The following is a 20,172-nucleotide window of genomic DNA, read 5'->3' on the forward strand; positions in this document are numbered from 1 at the left end:
TGCCGGTTAAACATTAATTCATGCGCTGTTCTAACGTGCGCTTTCCTGAGCTCGCGGCTGTTAGGGGTTAACAGTTTAAGGACCCAGAACCAGATATGAAGAATGAAGACCCGGAGTCGGAATTATAAAAATTAAAGAAAGTTTTACTGAACATAGTTTGCCATTTCATCAGCAGAAGTCAGCTTCAAGACTCACTCAGGAGTTCGTAGGCCGCCCGCTTACAGTTACAAAGATCACAGCAGTTATACCATTTTCAAGGTCTAAGCTACGTCATTGCTTACACGTTGAATGATTCTCATTGGCTACGATATAGATAAACACAGTAATTTTCCACACATACAGATAGACGAAACATATCTCCATCGATGAGGCACGTCATGACCTTCCAGGTCACAGATTTGGGTTGCTGGCGCCAGTATGTCCAGAACAACAACTCATTCAATCTCCAATATTAGCAGTGGTTCCTTAACCTGCAACCAAGAAGACTAGCACTAAACTTTAGTCTAACTGGAGTAAGACTTCAACAAAGAAATGGTGCCTTAAACTGTTGGACTCAATGACCCCTTTATGTTTTAACACTCAAACATAAACCAAATCCACATTTCCCTATTATTTTCACTGTTACTGCATTCACCTAGGCGTGTAGCAAATAGGAGCTCTAATCAAGGCTGAAGAGAGTCTGAGCGTCTTATTATCAGTTAAGTGTACCAAAACATAATGGTAAAACATTCACTCGTTTGGGAGAAAAACAGATAACATTTGCTTCTCAGAAAGCAAATATAATAGAAAGAATACAGTTAAATATAACAATTAAAGTTCAATAAAGCAATGCTCAATATAGCTTGACCATCTGTACAGAGAAGTATCATATGTGTTGGACATATGTGTTCACGACGCCTTTAGGATCCACAAACATTTCTCCTGAGACCAGAGAAAGAGACAAATGGCCTTGTGCACCTAAAAGAAGCTGGTGACTTGTGCATGTACATCAGCATGCATTTAAGAATATTATTTCACAAGCAAAAGCACAAAGAATACATTTATGTCAATAAATGATTAAGTAACAATGAATACACTTAATTATTGATTTTATAAAAGAAATACATAATCATTCAAAAGGATATTATGATATATATATGCTGAAGAGGCAAGGGATTTTGACCACCCCTTCAGTCCCCCGTTTTAGACCAATGTGGGGTCCAATACCGCCACGTCTGGTCTAACCAGTGAGGTCCCTACGGAAGGGGGAGTGGTGACGCATGATCCCCTGACGGGTCACACTTGTCTCTTCACCTCGTCACGGACATGCTGGATACTAAAAATTCCAGTCCCCATTAAGAGGCTCTCCCACCTTCCACTCACAACAGGACATCAATGTCATTCTTCCTCAATTTATTAGTCAGGTTAACATTTTTATAAAACACATAACTGATTACGAAACAAGTACATATTTATCCTCTGGAAGCCGGGCTAAATAAACAAGCACTGTTGCTGTATTCCTAGCATGGGCTAGACCCAGAGTCACTACTCAGATCCTAAATAAGGACATTGTCTATAATCATGAATACCACAATATAAGCACTATTTTTTATTTATTTAAAAACATAATTTTCAAATCCTTTTATCATAAACAACGTTGGATAGTTAATCCATTATTTTCACTATCCCCTTTATAGACCTTTTAGGTTCAAAACACAATGGTTGTCTAACAAAAATATAACAACAAAAAATTATCCATGATAATCGATTCAAGCACTTTTAAGTCTTTACTGAAATTATCATTCAGTTTACGGTCACAAAGCATGTATCAGTTTAATTGTATAACATCTTACATCTGTTTTATTATTATTGTTTCAAAAATATAAATAAAATAAAACAAATCCACATCATCAGTTTAATTATTATTTTAAAGACTTCTTGAAAGTCCTTCAGTTTTACTTTTAAAACATTTAAAATACAAATTGCCTCTGAATGGCAATGATTTCTCTTAACATCTCTGTGTCTATGATCTTCAACTGAAACACTGTGTTTTAATACAAATAGCTTATTATCACTAATGACACAGGCTCAGATAACATCTTTAGCTGACATTGAATGAGAGAGAGACTGTGAGGTATTCAGGACTGGTACTGCATGCTCATAAACTTCTAACATCAAACTTTATCCCATCGTTTAACTCTATTCCAACTTAAGGCATCTTTGCCAGAAATTACATACGGTTTCAAATAAACATTATTTACATTTGTCTTTTGCCCACATCAGGGAATTAAGGCATTACAAATTTTCTCTCAGATTGAGTCTCTGTTGCACTGGCAGTTTTCAGCCACAGTACACATCAGATTCAGATAAGCAAACTGTTACATTACAGCCCAAAACAAACTTATCTTTTGAAAGCTAAACATCAGATTCTAGTTCTTTCATGGTCAACTTCTCAAGTTGTTTGTTTAATCAGCATTCAACAACTGCCAATAAAGTACTGCTTCTGCTTATTTGTTCTTAAATAAAAATAATTATTCTAGTTCTCAATAACGTTTCTCATTTCTCAATCTCAATTTTAATCGTCAAGTTCTCAACCATTGCTTAATATTTGACTTAAGTTTTCTCTTGGAGTTTATCAATCTCCAATTAGGATTCACACTAACTTTGACGAGGCAAGCACTCTCTGCTTGTGATACTTTTGCAGTTATTGTAAATCATCTGTGCGATTAGTCTCTCTAGATCATCTAACACCTTTTTAAAATGTTTAATTAAAACGCAATCATCCTTTTAGTTACTTTGATATATTTTGCAACTTACATTTGTTGGAGTCATTCATTTTACATCAAACTGTAGGCCTATTCATCAATTCACTTTTAAAAATTACTATTATAGATCTTTTCTTCAAAAGGACTCACTTTTTAAAACTTCAATCTCTTGACGTAGTTTTTATCTCTTATTTCTCAGATGAAAAATGTTAATGCAGCCATTTAAACACGGATCTACTTCCAAACCCACATTAATACCAGAAATGTGTTGTCTGTCACATTTTGAAACACCTTCTCTGTGGGCATTTACAGTTACGCGTTAAATGATCCTGCTGACACAATTAAAACACTCTCTATCTGCTCCAACTTACTGCACACACTTGAAGCAGTGTGTCCCATTCAGGAATGCACACAGAGCCACTGATAAGCAGTTCTCTGTATTCTTTTACAGTCCACCAGTGGTGGATTTAATCACAATAGCCCAATCATAATCTTCATCATTATTATTGACAGAACATTAATTTTCAGAGGCTGTATCGAAATGCTCAAAATATTTCTAAGTTGTTTTCACAAAGTTTCAGTTTAACTTTAATCACTTGCTTAGGGAAATTATTCCCGCCACAGAATTTATTTTACCTGCTTTTTGTAATGATCATTAGCAATATGAGGCTAAACATTTTCATCTTTCAGTTTCTTTATAACCAGTCAAGTTGTCGTTTAAATTTCCAATCAGACTCAAAACCCTGACTACCATTTCTTAATAATTTCTGCAAATTTCTTCAAAGTGAGGGCTTCAGAGCACAGCTGTTTACAGCATTTGCTCTCTTCTGTCGCACTATTTGTTTTAGGACTGTTCAAATTACTGATTAAGTTATCCAATTTTTTTTTTCTGCCATATCTTAATCAGAGTTCATACTCACCTGAAGTTATTGCAGAAATGGAGGCGGCAATCTTTGAACAACTCAGCTTGGCTTCTGCGTGATGAAACTGCAAAGTATACTGCAAAATCATAGTTACATATACTGGTCCACGCCAATTTGGGTCCCAACTTTTTATTTATTTTTTCCCCGGAATCATTCCTGATGCATCCCTGGCAAACAACCCTGTTTTTGTTAGTATCCCTAACTGCCTAATCCACTAAATTCGGGGTACCCCTATCTGAGATGGAAGAGATAGAGTAGGTTTGCGGTGCCCTGGAACTTAAACCCAATCCAGGGACGTACTTTGCTGGGGTGTTGCTACACCAACAATGCCCAGTGGGGCCCCCACAAAGCACGCTTCACTTGCGCTGTCTGCTCTTGTTAACTTTAAACCTTAAACAATGCTATCAGCGACTTCATTTTATACTTTAAACTTTAGTATAATTAACTTCTTCACTCGCTCATCGGAGTGAAGACTCTCCCGACCTCCTTCAAAATCTCTTCCAGTCAGACAGCCCTAACAATTAACAAAAGCTTACTACCTTGTTTGTTGATTTGCCAGGGGTGTCACCGAGAATAATTGCCCGCGCATCCTCCACCAAACTGTTAGGGGTTAACAGTTAAAGGACCCAGAACCAGATATGAAGAATGAAGACCCGGAGTCGGAATTATAAAAATTAAAGAAAGTTTTACTGAACATAGTTTGCCATTTCATCAGCAGAAGTCAGCTTCAAGACTCCCTCAGGAGTTCGTAGGCCGCCCGCTTACAGTTACAAAGATCACAGCAGTTATACCATTTTCAAGGTCTAAGCTACGTCATTGCTTACACGTTGAATGATTCTCATTGGCTACGATATAGATAAACACAGTAATTTTCCACACATATACAGATAGACGAAACATATCTCCATCGATGAGGCACGTCATGACCTTCCAGGTCACAGATTTGGGTTGCTGGCGCCAGTGTGTCCAGAACAACAACTCATTCAATCTCCAATAATGGCAGTGGTTCCTTAACCTGCAACCAAGAAGACTAGCACTAAACTTTAGTCTAACTGGAGTAAGACTTCAACAAAGAAATGGTGCCTTAAACTGTTGGCTTCAATGACCCCTTTATGTTTTAACACTCAAACATAAACCAAATCCACATTTCCCTATTATTTTCACTGTTACTGCATTCACCTAGGCGTGTAGCAAATAGGAGCTCTAATCAAGGCTGAAGAGAGTCTGAGCGTCTTATTATCAGTTAAGTGTACCAAAACATAATGGTAAAACATTCACTCGTTTGGGAGAAAAACAGATAACATTTGCTTCTCAGAAAGCAAATATAATAGAAAGAATACAGTTAAATATAACAATTAAAGTTCAATAAAGCAATGCTCAATATAGCTTGACCATCTGTACAGAGAAGTATCATATGTGTTGGACATATGTGTTCACGACGCCTTTAGGATCCACAAACATTTCTCCTGAGACCAGAGAAAGAGACAAATGGCCTTGTGCACCTAAAAGAAGCTGGTGACTTGTGCATGTACATCAGCATGCATTTAAGAATATTATTTCACAAGCAAAAGCACAAAGAATACATTTATGTCAATAAATGATTAAGTAACAATGAATACACTTAATTATTGATTTTATAAAAGAAATACATAATCATTCAAAAGGATATTATGATATATATATGCTGAAGAGGCAAGGGATTTTGACCACCCCTTCACGGCATACCCCTGACGCTCAAAGGCGCCTGTCAAACAGCGCCTGAATACTGGACTAAGTTATCTTTCGAGTCTTATTATGCTAATACTGTTAAATACACACAATATTTACATAAACAGAAATGGCTATGTCTAAAGTGAAAGCAAACATTTGAGAGAAAATCTGGTGTAATATGCGTCTATAGGCTATTAAACACGTCGCATGGTCTAAAAGCGAAAGTAGTAATACTCGTATTTTCTGCACAATAAGGCGCAATTAAAAGCCTTTAATTTTCTCAATCCGGCCTTTTCTCAAGCCTTATAATCCGAGCGCATTATATATGGATCAATTGCTCGCGCTCATGTCCATCTTATGCCCGCTTTGTCATATGGCCAGTTCAACCTCGTGTAAATCAGGTAGGTTATGTGTGTCTCCCGCTCACGAGCGCTCACTCTTACACACACGAACAGACACACTGTCCCCGGCGTCACAGAATGTGCATAAAGCGCTCCCCGTTCACAGTAACCGGGTCGTCTCATTCAGCCAGCTGTTGCTGTCTGCGAGTCAGGTTGCGAATGTAAGTTACGTGCCCGCCCCAGCGCGCTCACGCGCCTCATCTCCGACGCCGCGCACTCACTGCATTCCCTTTAGCACATCTAGTGGATGCATAACGCAAACCCAGTCAAACGTTTGAAAAATGTTCTAAAATAGGTCATTGAAGGTGCGCCTTATAGTGCTTATAGTATATAGTACTGCCGCTTGTACTTAAAGGGATAGTTCACAAAAAAATATATCTATATATATTAGGGGTGGCACGGTTCACAAAACCCACGGTTCGGTTTGTATCACGGTTTTAGGGTCACGGTTTTCGGTTCTGTACGGTTCTTGTTATTTTTTCTTTTAATCTTTAACACTCCAGAAATGTACTTCAGCATGTGATATATAGCTTAATTATCCACACTTTAGGATACAGTATTAAAAAATATATATTATATTCATGCAATCATGCACAAACTGAATTTTAGATTTCATCTCAGATTTAGATACAGCAAGAGAGAAGAAATTGACATGCTTTTTGTTTATTTGGCAAAAAAGGAGAATGTGTATCACTATCATACAAGAACTTGTGCATTTTTATCACATAAATCTTATTTACACAAAGAAATTAACTTTCATGTATCAACTGCTAACTTTTGTAGCTCTTACCAAAATTCTATCTTTTAAAAGAAAAAGAGAGGAACTCTTAAAACACTGTCTTTTAAATGTCAATATACATGAAACCTCATTGCCTATAGATAATTAAGCTATAGCAATAGCAAAGGCCATAAACATAAAGTGAAATTGAAATTCAACCTCAACACAAAAACAGTATCAACAATGCTTCTATTCCCAAAATGTGAGGGTACTTTTTTCCACTTAAAATTAAAGTGCAGGGTTTGGAAACGTATGACTGAAGCTCTTATCTATACATAAAGTGCCACTGTAGTTAAATTAAAATATCATAACATGAAATCCAAAATGTTCCCACACACCGGACTTATACCATAGACTTATACGACGCTGGCGCATCCTCCAACTCCCTCATCTCTCCCACTTGCCATTTCTCCGCGTGCCGTGACCTGCAGCGCTCCATACTCCACTTTTACTGGCTTGTTTATTAACTTGAACCGGCGCTGCACAGAGCGATCGGTAATGACATCAAATACCGCGAAAGTGATGAATGCATACGGAGCCGAATCGCGCTAGATTGATGTTATTGATGAGCGCCGGTCCAAGTCGAACAAGTTTATGTCGCGCGAAAAGAAAACACACGTCACATACGTGCACGAGGTTACATTGCGCATGCGTCGAACCGTGAGACGCACACGCGCTCCGAACCGAGACAAGCGAACCGAACGGTTCGGGTGTTTTTTCATGTACCGTGCCACCCCTAATATATATGTCATCATTTTGTTTCCGACTAGTCGACTAAGGCCAACAGCGCCAACTAGTGGTTGTGACAGTCGACTAGTCGACTAGTTGATGAAACCCCTAATATATATATATATATATATTTATATATATATATATATATATATGTATTTTTTAATGGGGAAAAACAAACAAAAAAAGATATATGATGGCATTTTGCAACTTTTTGGACTATTAACATACTTTTTTTTTTCTTGACCCTGTAATGTAATAACTGTGGAACACATTAACTGTAATTATGCGTATAGGACGAAATTATTGTCACTCTAGGTCTTCTTCAATGTGAAGAATGCACTGCCAGTGCGGTGCAGCACAGCAGAAAATAGACTCGGTACGGAAACGATCTCTGCACTGCTGTATACGCGCCGCAACTGGAACGGACCGACGGACTGCATCCGCGTGCAGTGTGAAAGCTCTAACCTGTTAACATGGGTACGGAAAAAAATACGGACCGCATACGCACTGCAAACGGAGTATGTGTGAAACGGGCGTAACCCTCACGAGATGGCGTCTTCGTTCTTCGTTTTCAGTGGGTGGAGCTTTTCCCAGAGAGCACGTGAACATATTTCAGCGCGATTTTATGCAATACCTTTTTTTTTATTTTTTTACAGTCAGATGCCTTAACTGTTTTGTAACATTTTGTTTGATTTGTTTTTGCAGTTGATCTGCATACAGCACACTCATCTCTTAAAGAGGCACTACACTATTAGGCTACAAACCTCAAAACGTTTCCAATATCTGTTGTAACTCTAGTTCAATGTAGGGGAGAGCGGGGCAATGTGAGACATCGGGTAATGTGAGACACCCCCTGTATCTAGTCAACAAAACACATTTGTGGTTGTGTGACCATTATGTTTTTAAGCCCATTCCATTTCCCCTTGGCCATAAAGGAGAGGAGCTCATGGTGCTGTTATAAACATGTTTTTTTCACAAAAATATGTTTTTTGCATGTAAAAGTAAATTTTCTTGCTGTCAACTTAATCAACTGTTGTGGTAAAGCAAATTGATTCAGGTAGAAAAAATGTATCATACATGTTGATGAACTATTAACATATAAAACCATGTGATGATGAAAGCTGAAGAGTATCCTGAATTACTAAGAGAGATCGTTTTTTGCTAAAATGTGGCAGTGGGGTAAAGTGAGACAAATACTATGGGGTAAAGTGAGACATGAGGCACAAGTTAAAGGGTTAGTTCACCCAAAAATGAAAATTAAGTCATTAATTACTCACCCCCATGCTGTACCAACCCCGTAAGACCTTCGTTCGTCTTCGGAACACAAATGAAGATATTTTTGATTAAATTTGAGAGCTGTATAACTACCACATTGGCTCCTAAGGGACTGCCTCTTGACGGCCCAGAAAGTCAATGAAGAAAATGTTTAAATATCCCAAGTGACTACCGTGGCTCAACTATATGTTTATCAAGCGACGCGAATACTTTTTGTGCGAAAAAACAAACAAAAATAACGAGTTTATTAGACTATTTCTTTTCTTCCTTGTAGGCCAGAACGAGAATTCCTTAGATTTCCACGACGCATGCGCGAGATTTGCGATCTGCTTACGCCAGCTTAGATCGCAATTCTCGCGCATGCGTCGTGGAAATCTATAAGGAAGTCTCGTTCTGGCCTACAAGGAAGAAAAGAAATAGTCGAATAAACTTGTTATTTTTGTTTGTTTTTTCGCACAAAAGGTATTCGCGTCGCTTGATAAACATATAGTTGAGCCACGGTAGTCACTTGGGATATTTAAACATTTTCTTCATTGACTTTTTGGGCCGTCAAGAGGCAGTCCCTTAGGAGCCAATGTGGTAGTTATACAGCTCTCAAATTTAATCAACTATTATTTACTATTAGATAATTTGCATATTTAAACATAAAATTACACAAAACTTGTGAATTTTTTTTTCTCATCTTAATGTAGGTAATCAACTGGGAAAGTTTCATGTTGATATCTGCTAGCTAAAAAAAATGACCATACTAGAGCCAAAACAATAGGGTCCTCTCACCATCGGTGCTCGGGCCCTGAAAAACTTAAGCTAATCTAACCTTAAACCAGTCGTGGAGATGCATCTTCTTCAGAATGGGTCTTTGCTGTTGCCAAGGTTGCAGACAATCACAAATCATCTGGCAGCACTCTGTGCAAAAAGACAAGAGAGATTACATTATGAACATTAACATGTCATTTACATATTAAAGCTCTTGGACAGTTGTCCTTCTTTGCTCTTGGATGAAGATCTCACCTTGTGATAGGCCAGGACTGCTCCAGATGTTTGCGTTGACCATGTACAGGTCGCTGTCTGAGGGATAAGCTCCGCACACCATTGCAAACAGCAGGATGCCTAGAGACCACACTGTCGTCGGCTTGGCGTAGTACTTGCCGTAGAACTCGACCTCTGGAGGACATACAGCTCTGTGCCTGGGGGAAAAAGATTATGTTTGATATTTAATACATTTCCACAGCATGTTGACCATACATAATGAACAAAGCGGTCATAATGTTCATAATACATACCACTGAAGACATCGAAGGCAGTGTTCTTCATGAGTGCACCGCACCCAAAGTCAATCAACTTGACCTCCATGGTGTCCAGGTTCACCAGGAAGTTCTCCAGTTTGATGTCACGATGGAAGACACCACGCTCGCATGAAATTTGAGCAGCACGAACGGCCTGCCGCATGACATGCCGCGCAGTCTGCTCTTAGAGGATCCCTCCATGGAGCTCCACGAAACTAAACAAGTCCATGCAAGGAGATGGCCGTTCCATGACCATGATGTAGTGGTCTGAGTCGTCCTCCCAGTCCAGTAGTTTAATGATCTCAGGAACCTGGTGACCCTTGTTGGCCATCAATGTCAGGCCGATTTCATTGGGGAGGGGTTTGCGGTGACCAGGCTAAAAGAAAGACAATGTGACCGTTAGACGGAGGTGGTTTCCCAATTAAGGACTTAGTCCACAAATTAATAGAAAAGGTTATAAATAGATAGATAGCACAGCATACTCACCACTTTGACGTATAAATAAATGAGGCCCACGATTAATCAGATGCAAACAGAAATGTAAAACCAGTCCTAATTGAAAGAGAACAAGTTGACAAAAAGATTGAATCCAAGATTGGGTGAAAATATGGTATAATGAGTGATTTATAAGCTATTTTTTATAGGCCGGTCATTTTTGACCGGGAACACCACAAGTGTGACTATGTTCCATATTTTTTACAAAACAAAAGTTTCAAAACAAAATTCCTGGTAAATCATTAGAGTAGACTAGAGTGATAAACAGTAGCCATTTTTTTCAAAAAAAATTTTCATATTCCCAAATTTATTCATAAATTATTTATTTTTTACTCAAAAAATGAGATGCCTACTCTCGGATAAATGAGGCCCACGATTAATCAGATTCAAACAGAAATATAAAACCAGTCCTAATTGAAAGAGAACAAGTTGACAAAAAGATTGAATCCAAGATTGGGTGAAAATATGGTATAATGAGTGATTTATAAGTTATTTTTTATAGACCGGTCATTTTTGACCGGGAACACCACAAGTGTAACAAGGTAACAGAACTCCCACAAAAAAATACGAAAATGTTCAAAAAACAAATGAGATATAGTTATACCGCTTGGGAACAAAGTCACTAAGTTTCAGTCTAAAGCGATAACATTAACTAGTATTTTTAGGAAAAAGAAAATCTTCTCCGGGTCAAATTGACCCGAACACCACATGAGGGTTAAGTATATTGTTGTATAGTCCAATTCCGGACTTATGGCCCTTTCTCACGATAACCGGAAACACGTAATCGTTGTGGAAGCGGAGTTCCTGTCAACAGCCAACACATCAGAAAAACATACCCGAGGAAGATACAATCGACCAGCAAGTCTTCACAACTTCAAAAAATATATAAACTTGTCATGGTCCAGTTGTTGATGACTTTGTAAAATGTCATGGTGATGCTTGTCTGCAGCTGAATGTATCTAAGACCAACGATATGACTATTGATTTCAGAACTGAAGCTCATTCTTCCCAATATACATTCATTGAAGATGAGAAGGTGGAGTGTGTGGAAAGTTATTAATATTTAGGGAGTATTATTTACAATAAACTGCATTTTGATGTGAATACCAGAAAGAAGTCTGTCAGTTTTATTCAACAGTTATGCTCTTAGGGAATGACCTTTTTTGCAATGCTCTTGCTATAGAACTATCAAAGATGAAGAGCAAATTATACAAATATTAATTTATCCCTTGTACACTCAGATTGTTTAATACTCAAAATGGTATATATATATATATTAATATTTTAAATGTATATGTAGCATTCTGTTGTGTGTTCTTATTTATCTTGTTTTATATTATGGTGTATATTTTTATGTGTTTATAATGCTGCATATAAATTGCCCGGGATCTTAATAAAGTAAACTGGAACAACTTCAATATACAAATCATAATACATAAATAATAAACATAAACAATGACAGCTTAGTGAATGGTGACATTATAAGTAAGTACGAATGAAAACGACAGATATGGCTGCTTTTGGGAATAATGAAAAAAAAAAAAAGAAAGATTGGTACGCAACTACTCTTACTAGTTGCCTGCGCTATTTGTACCTGATCAGATTGGTTGTCCTGTAATAGGGACAACAGGGCTGTGTCGTCTGAGAACTTTACCAAATAGCTGTTCTCCCAAGATGACCTGCAGTTGTCGGTGTATAATATAAACAGCAAGGGTAAAAGCACACAGCCCTGAGGAGAGACACGATGACAGATGACATTTTACCATTTACATATACCTGCTGCCTTCTATTTGTTAAAAATTTTAAAACTAATAATAAGATCTGCTCGGGTAACTTAAAATGTGAGGCTAATCGTTCAATTAAGATATGGGGCTGCATTTTGTTAAAAGCTGAACTAAAGTCAGCAAATAAAATTCTTACGTGTGAGGCAGGTTTCTCAAGATGTTTATACACCCTGTCAAGAATGAAAAGCTTTGCATCCTTTACCCCCTTGCCCTCTTGATATGCAAATTGTAATGGATCTAACGGAAGTAGATCACCACGACAATTGCGTATTTCCGGCCACAAATATGGAAGATATGAGAAAGGTCTATGTGTCTTTCTCATTGGCCACATGAAGCTGATGCGAGCTGCGAGACTGACAGGTAGGTTAAACGTGTGAAAACTAATTATGAATGTTTCCTTTATTTATCAGTGCATTTGTTTTACAATGGCTTTTATTATTAGTGCAATGTAGACAGACACTAACTAAAAGAGGATTGAGTTTTTCTTTGTTCAATTTGCACACTGAATATGGGTTAGAGCTTTTTATTTTGAACTCTCAAAGTGCACCAGATTGATGAATTTAACATTAAAATGCACAAAAAACTCTTCTGGGGTGGGGGGTTGGCGAGACCCCCCTAGAAGGACCGAGGTCCACCCATACCACAGTTTTACTAAAAATCCTGTGACAAACACTGGTATTGCTATGTCTGTCCAGCTTATAGCTTGTTTTAGGATTTATCACTCTGGAGTATAATTTCTTTTTTTTTTTTTAGTAAATTGTTTTAATAAATGACTTTTTTATTTTATTTCATCTGTTAACTCTCGCTCATTACATGTCTACTAACTCATTACATGGCATTAGTGGTTAATAATAGTGATAAGGTGTCAGGTAGTGGTGTGGCATTTTAATTTGCTTACCTCCAGCTTCATCCATCAAGCCATAAAATAAACTGTCATCAGGCACTTGAACACAGAAACAGAGGACACAGTAATGAGCATCAATTGTTAGGTTGAGTGAATGCGCTCTCTAAACAATTTCCCCATGAACTATGCATGTATACACAGAGTAACAGCCTCAACATTAGCTGCAGGGTCATCCTCATCATCATCCTAGATGTTAAATACATGAATCCTAGAACATCTTCTGGTGGTGAGGCAGCATACATCTTGATTCAGCTGGACATTGGATCCCCTCTAATGTCTCTCATCCTTTTCTTTCAATCTAGACATCCTTCACAAGCTATAATTATGACATGATTAGGGTTGTAAAGCAATACTGGTATAATTATCATACTACACACACACAATTAAACTAGGTGTGTATTAGTGCACTACATATGGCCTTTGAGTTCCAAACAAGTTGCCTATGTCCAGTATGAGCGGCAAAGACATTTAAAATGTTCCACGTCAGTGATAAATAACTGCCATAACGGAATTAATGTTTGTTGGTTGAAGACGGTGGTAGAAGTAGACGAGCTCGAGTTGATTTCTTATTTGTTTCATATAAACTGCGCGAATTTTGTTAGACAAGTTACTTACTTCGTTTGATTTACATTATAGGATTAGTTAGTTAACGTATTTATATTAGTTGTGTACATTGATAAGGTCGATATTCAGCTAGGTCATAGTTTTTTACCCTTAGATTTAGTGTACAGTTAAGTTGTGTGTATATACGTTGTTTACGTGTTTGTGTACATAAGATTAGCACGTTTATACGCCGTTTGTAGCTATATTTACTTATTTGTTTTGGTACGCGTCGTGTTCATATAACGTTACGAGTGGACCGTTTTTGTAATTTTAGTTTTATAATTCAGGCCCATCACATCACTGTCCCCGTGAACACATACTTTACATTGGTAAGTACGTTAAATGTATTATTATATTATAACCTCTAGTCCACAGCTAACGTTATATATGCCAATTACATATTTATGCTGTGGGTGAAGTGCGCGAGACAATTACATTTCTTGCGCGAGATCATGCAATCCCGGGCTCGCGACGCAATATCTATCCAAATAATTGATTCTTGAATAAAAGAAAGCTAACATTTGATATAATTATAATTAAACACATAATAAACGTTTAAATTATGAAACATATTACCATTTAAAAGTGTTTCTGTAGCCGCAATCTGCAAGCCGTGTGTGCGGCTCCTGTTCACCTGTGGATGTACTAACGCATAAGGTTACTGCCCCGGGCAGACAGCACACTATACCGCCACCTATTGTACTGGAGTTTAATTAAAATGAGGTCTAGGATTGTGCTAACACACTGAAAAGTATTTATTTAAGTGTACTATAAAAACAATAGGACAAATCACAATAATAGCCTAATTCACCTTTGTTTGTAGAGAGATGTGGTTAATTTGAACTTAATACTAAGGTCACAGCTGAGTGTAGACTGTGCAGACCATTCAGCCTGAAACATATCTTTATAGAATCATCTCTGATGGTCTTCGGGGTCTATTGGACCCCAAATGACTTTTGCTTGAATTAAAAAAAATGTTCTCTTTTTCCAAATGGTATGAAACTTCCTACGGCTCTCAACACTGTCTAGATCTACAAAAAAAAAAAAAAAAATTAAAAATGGAATTCTATCTGTTTTTATGTAGGCGTGACAAAAATAGTCACACTCGTGGTCTTCGGGGTCCATTGGACCCCAAAAAATAATAACGTAATTTTGCAACAGAACAATTGTTTTTTTTTTTTTTACAAATATAATTTTACTTTGTTTATTAATGTTTTTACTCAACATTTGTGCAGTTTTAGGGGATTTATGATATCTTTTAAATATATATAAATAAATAAATATTTATTTATCATTGGACTCAAAATAGACAAAATTCATCATCAAAATCAGAAATAATGCAGAACACAGACAGAAATGACAGAAATGAAGTGGCACACTTCCAACAATGCAAAAAACATCCACAATCCAAAATTATCATGCTCACACACATGCACACACACACACAAACACACACATATAGAGGAATACAATATACAGGAATACATACAGACTATAAAAACTGTTCTCTTATCATTTGTAAAATAAAATACTCTAAAATGCAGAACCACCGCAAAAATAAATTGGTAACACTAAGACACATTGGAAATGTGCACACACACACTCAGGAATACATTTGTAAGGCTATAAAAAAGATAAAAGAGATGAGACCAACTATTGTTCTATTGTTCCAAACTATTGTTCCTAGTTGTTCGATTTTCTTCCCAATTTACTTTTTTTTTTTTACAAAAACAAATGCTAAACTTTGACAAAAAGTATTTTATTTTTGTTATAATTGTAATTTTATAATATTTAGATATGAATCCAACTGAATCCAAGTTTAGAAACAAAATCTTTCAGTAATTCAATATAGACATCTAGTGGTTAAAGTGACTTATTACAAATTTTAACCTGTTTTTTTTAAAGAAATGGGCAAAAATCTTACATTCAACCTTGTAAAGTTATCCATGGTAACCCCTAGGAATGAAAGTTATAAATCTGGGTCTGTTATAAAGTCTATTTAACATAAAATGCTGTTTTTTGGTAAATATCCTATTTAAATAAATATTTATTTATTTATTTATAGAAATAAATTAAAAAAAAATCACAAATCCTCCAAAAACTACACAAATGTTGAGTAAAATCATTAATAAACAGAGTAAAATTATATTTGTTAAAAAATATATGTATTATTCTGTTACAAAATTAGATCTTATTGTCTGGGGTCCAATAGACCCCGAAGACCACAAGTGTGACTTTTTTTTGAAGACCATCAGAGGGTTAAACCTTTACATTACATGAAAACTTAAATTAATTCAATTTATATTTAAATTATATATTTAAACAACAACAAAAAATCTAATTAGGGACAATTTACAAATTGTTTACTTAAAAAAGTAATTGTTTACTTAAACGTTAAGGCTTTAGTTTAAATATGCTTTGCCACAAAAAAAGTTGTTATATATATATATATATATGCATGTATATTTGTGTGTGTGTGTGTGTGTGTGTGTGTAATTTATACTTATTTCTATTTTCTCAGCCAGTATACTTCTTGCAACTATGTCATCCAAAAAGGTAAGTTCAGAATCAAATCAAGTTTGGTTGATACTGGTAGTTTGAGGGGAGAATAAATAGATTAAATCTACAAGTTTACTGAAAAACATAATTTATTGGATCATTGGCAGAGACACCAGTACAGTAGCTTGATGACATCCAAAGAGCGTAGGAGGCAGTACAAAAGAATTTGGACAAGAGTGTCGAGGGCACAAAAGAAGGCAGCCAACAAACAAACTGTCAGTTCAGATGAGATGGCCAGCGTTCCTGATACTGAAAGTTTTAGTCACAACCAGCTCTTTGAGGAGGAAAATCATGTTTTTTCAGATCCAACCCTGTCAAGTTCTGAGAGTGAACAAGACAGTATAACCATGCCTCTCAGAGAACAACTATCTGAATGGGCATGTGCATTTCAAATTAAACATAATGCTTTGGATGCTATCTTAAGCATACTTAAAAAACATGGACATGAAGAACTCCCCCAAACAGCAAGGACACTCTTTGGAAACGAAAACCACTATGAACTTTCTAACAAAGATGGTGTCGAGAGTGTTAAGTTTAATGTGGCAGATCAACTGTCAAAGCATCTGAGCAGATATCCTGCATCTGTGACAGAGCATCTGCAGTCACTTGACCTTTCGATGAACATTGATGGGCTACCATTGTTCAAAAGCACGAACCTATCCCTCTGGCCAGTTCTCTGTTCCATAAACTTGTCACCCGAATGCATTTTCCCCCTCTGCATATCCATTGCTGCATCCAAACCCAAAACACTAAACTTTGTTGATGACATTATTCAGGAATTGGGAGAACTAATCCAGAATGGTCTGACCTGGGGAGGCAGATGCTTAAACATCCAAGTAAGATGTATTACCTGCGACGCTCCAGCAAAAGCTATGGTCAAGTGTGTAAAGCAGTTTTCTGGATACTATGGGTGCGATAGATGCAACCAGAGGGGATCCTGGCGTGGTAGGATTACATATCAAGAAACAAATAACCTGACCATGAGGACAGATGAATCATTCAGGGAGTGCTGGCAACCTGAACACCATCAAGAAGAGCAGATCTCACCCTTCTCTGTCCTCCCGATTGACATGATAAAATCCTTCCCCATAGATTATATGCACCAGAGCTGTCTTGGGGTAATGAAAAAGTTGCTGCTTTTGTGGACAAGAGGTAGAACAGATTTGCGGATGTCATCAGGAGATGTGACCAGAGTAAGTGAGAGGCTGGTTACACTAAAGAAGTCCATTCCTGATTGTTTTGCCAGGAAGCCAAGGGGTTTGAATGAAATTGAACGCTGGAAAGCAACAGAGTTCAGACAGTTTGCTTTGTACACTGGGAAGATTGTTCTAAAGGGAGTTCTCAACGATCAGCTGTATGAACACTTCTTGTGTTTCAGCACAGCTCTTTGCATTTTAGTGAGCCCAGACCTTACAAAGTCACAAGTACCTTATGCAAACCAGCTGCTGAAATATTTTGTGGAGAGAGGACGGGAGCTGTATGGAGAGACATTTTTGGTTTACAATGTCCATTCCTTGCTGCACCTTGCAGAAGATGCCCAAAACTTTGGCAGCCTTGATAACTGCAGTGCGTTTAAATTTGAGAGCTATCTTCATCAGATGAAGAAAATGGTGCGGTCTGGGAAAAATGTTTTGGCACAAGTTGCAAATCGACTGGAGGAAAGATCAAAGTCCAAGATGGAAAACAAGACAATCTTGATGTCAGTCAAGTGCCCAAACAATGTGTTTGTGTTAAGCCCTGAACAATGTTGCGAGGTGGTGTCAGAAGAAGAAGACAGAAACACAGTGTTATGCAGAGTGTACACAAATCTACAGCCATATCTGATGACGCCGTGTGATTCACGTCTCTATGGAACATACACCGTTAACATTAGGCATTCTAAAATGCTCTGCTTAGAAAAACAGTCACTTCAGACGAGGGCATTCATTGTGGAGGAAAACTATGGGACCAAAATTGTGGTGTCCATTCTTCATACTTTCTAGAGCTTGACAATGATGAGAGAATGACAATTTGAGTGAGAATACATACTTGAAGTACTCCTTTCGTCCCCCGAGTCTCTACATCTTTTATCCCTGAGTCTTCGCCTCCTAAAGCTTTGCCCTCTGAGTGTCTAACGCCTTTGGCTTCATCCCTGAGTGTCTGGCTCCTGAAGCTTTGCACCCCGAGTCTCTGCCTTTTGAAGATTTGCCCCATGAGTTCCTGCCTCTTCTAGTGATTGGCTATCCAGCACCATTAACTTTTGAAAACCTAGATGTTTCCAGTACAACAAAAAACAACATTGGAAAAATATAATTTAAGCATGAGGTTAGAGAAAGTAGCAAATAATTGTCTATTAATAGCTAATTGTGTACATAAAATTTTTGTATTGCAAGCTGAACTAACAGAGTTATCTGAATATTACTTACAGATTTATCTCCGCTACGTAGTACTCAATTTCATTGAGCAAAATGAGGTCGAGGTGGCACCATCCTCATGGCTAGAGTGGATCGATGGGGTAAGATTTAGATATTATATTTATTTATAAATGATAAACATTAAAACAAAGTCAACTATATACAGAAAACATTAAGCAAACATCCTTGTTTCTGTCTGAAAGGTACTGTTTTGCTATTGGCCCAATTCAAATGTTGGGACCAAGGTCAAAAAATGTGCCATTCGAGACGAACACCTCTGGACAAAATATGCAGTCAGAGTATTTTCTGACACAGGTAAAGTGTAAAAAACAAGGCTATCTTCAAGCTCATCAAATACTGGCAACATTCATAAAATATAAATTGTTTATATAATGTATATTAAGCAAAAGTTGTGCTATTTTGAGAGCAGACAATTACAACCTGGCCAGATACCGGGTCCAAAAAGCAATGGAAACCTCTCATGTTGAGGACTCTGATGAAAACAGTGTACGAAAGATCATCCCACCAAGACGATTCAGAGGTATTAGATCTGTGCTCACACTGTAAATAAATTAAGGTTGGTCACATTGAAAGACAATTTCAGTTTTAACTTTGTTTTTTGCAGAAGAAGAAATCCAGCCCAGAAGAGCACAACACTGTAAGTATACAGTACATACATCATTAAACAAATGAAGTTGAAATGATCAAGGAAAGTCAAATGCATGTTGTCTATACATATTTTCTTTAAATGATCATTTTGTTTTACAGTTCAGGAGGACAGTGAATCATCCCAAGGTGAAATCAGTATGTTACTGTCATTACATCCATGTTAAATATTGTTAAATTATTAAACAGCGGGCATGATAAAGGATTTAGAACAGAGACATTTTGCATCTGTTTCTAATTTATATTAAAACTTTTTTCTTTCCCTATTGCATTTGATTCTGAAGATGAGCTGTCCAGCTTGAGAGCAAAGAAAACCCAAAAACGGTCAAGATCGACACCAATTAGATCTGAGTATAAGTAGAGTGTTAAAAAAAAAACTGTTGAATATTTGATTATAATTATATGTTAGATGATAATTTGAAGAGTACAGAGAAGTCCCTTTCTATGTTGTGCAAAAAACTCAAAAGAAGGCCTACACATTTAGAAATATATATAAAAAAAACTTTCAAAGACTGTTAATGTTGTTGTTGTTGTTGTTTTTTAGCTGAGGAGCCTGATGAAGGTAAAATCACTCGGATTTACTTTGATATGTTTATTTTATCATTATTTTTCTACTCACAGTTTTTTTTCTTTATGTTAGATGAAGTACAACCTATAACAAAAATAACAAAAAGGTCTATATTGCCTGAAGCACCTCGCTGTGAGTACATTTAAATGTTTTTAGTCATATAGTTGCCCCAATGGAAGTACCATTGAATGAAAGGAATATTCCAGTATTTGTGGTATAATACTGTATACTTTGTTTTCAAATGTATACTGTAGTCACATGATTTACACATATGCTAATAACATTTTTCTGGCTTATAAAAAGAAAAACAACTACAGATCAAGCATGTACAAGAGTTCAACTGTTGGACTA

General features: G+C 36.9%; 1 protein-coding gene and 1 pseudogene across 1 annotated transcript; one reads left to right on the plus strand and one right to left on the minus strand.

Annotated features, from left to right (window-relative positions):
- Positions 1-7,594: 7,594 nt before the first annotated feature.
- Positions 7,595-13,042, minus strand: LOC148997329 (serine/threonine-protein kinase pim-2-like; annotated as a pseudogene).
- Positions 13,043-16,424: 3,382 nt separating this feature from the next.
- Positions 16,425-18,176, plus strand: LOC148997330 (uncharacterized). Its single transcript, XM_089119809.1, has one exon. It carries the CDS (start codon positions 16,425-16,427, stop codon positions 18,174-18,176), a length of 1,752 nt encoding a protein of 583 aa, XP_088975935.1.
- Positions 18,177-20,172: the final 1,996 nt, after the last annotated feature.

Source organism: Pimephales promelas, chromosome 2 (genome assembly GCF_988280905.1).
Source record: "Pimephales promelas chromosome 2, fPimPro1.hap1.1, whole genome shotgun sequence".
Lineage (NCBI taxonomy): Eukaryota > Metazoa > Chordata > Actinopteri > Cypriniformes > Leuciscidae > Pimephales > Pimephales promelas.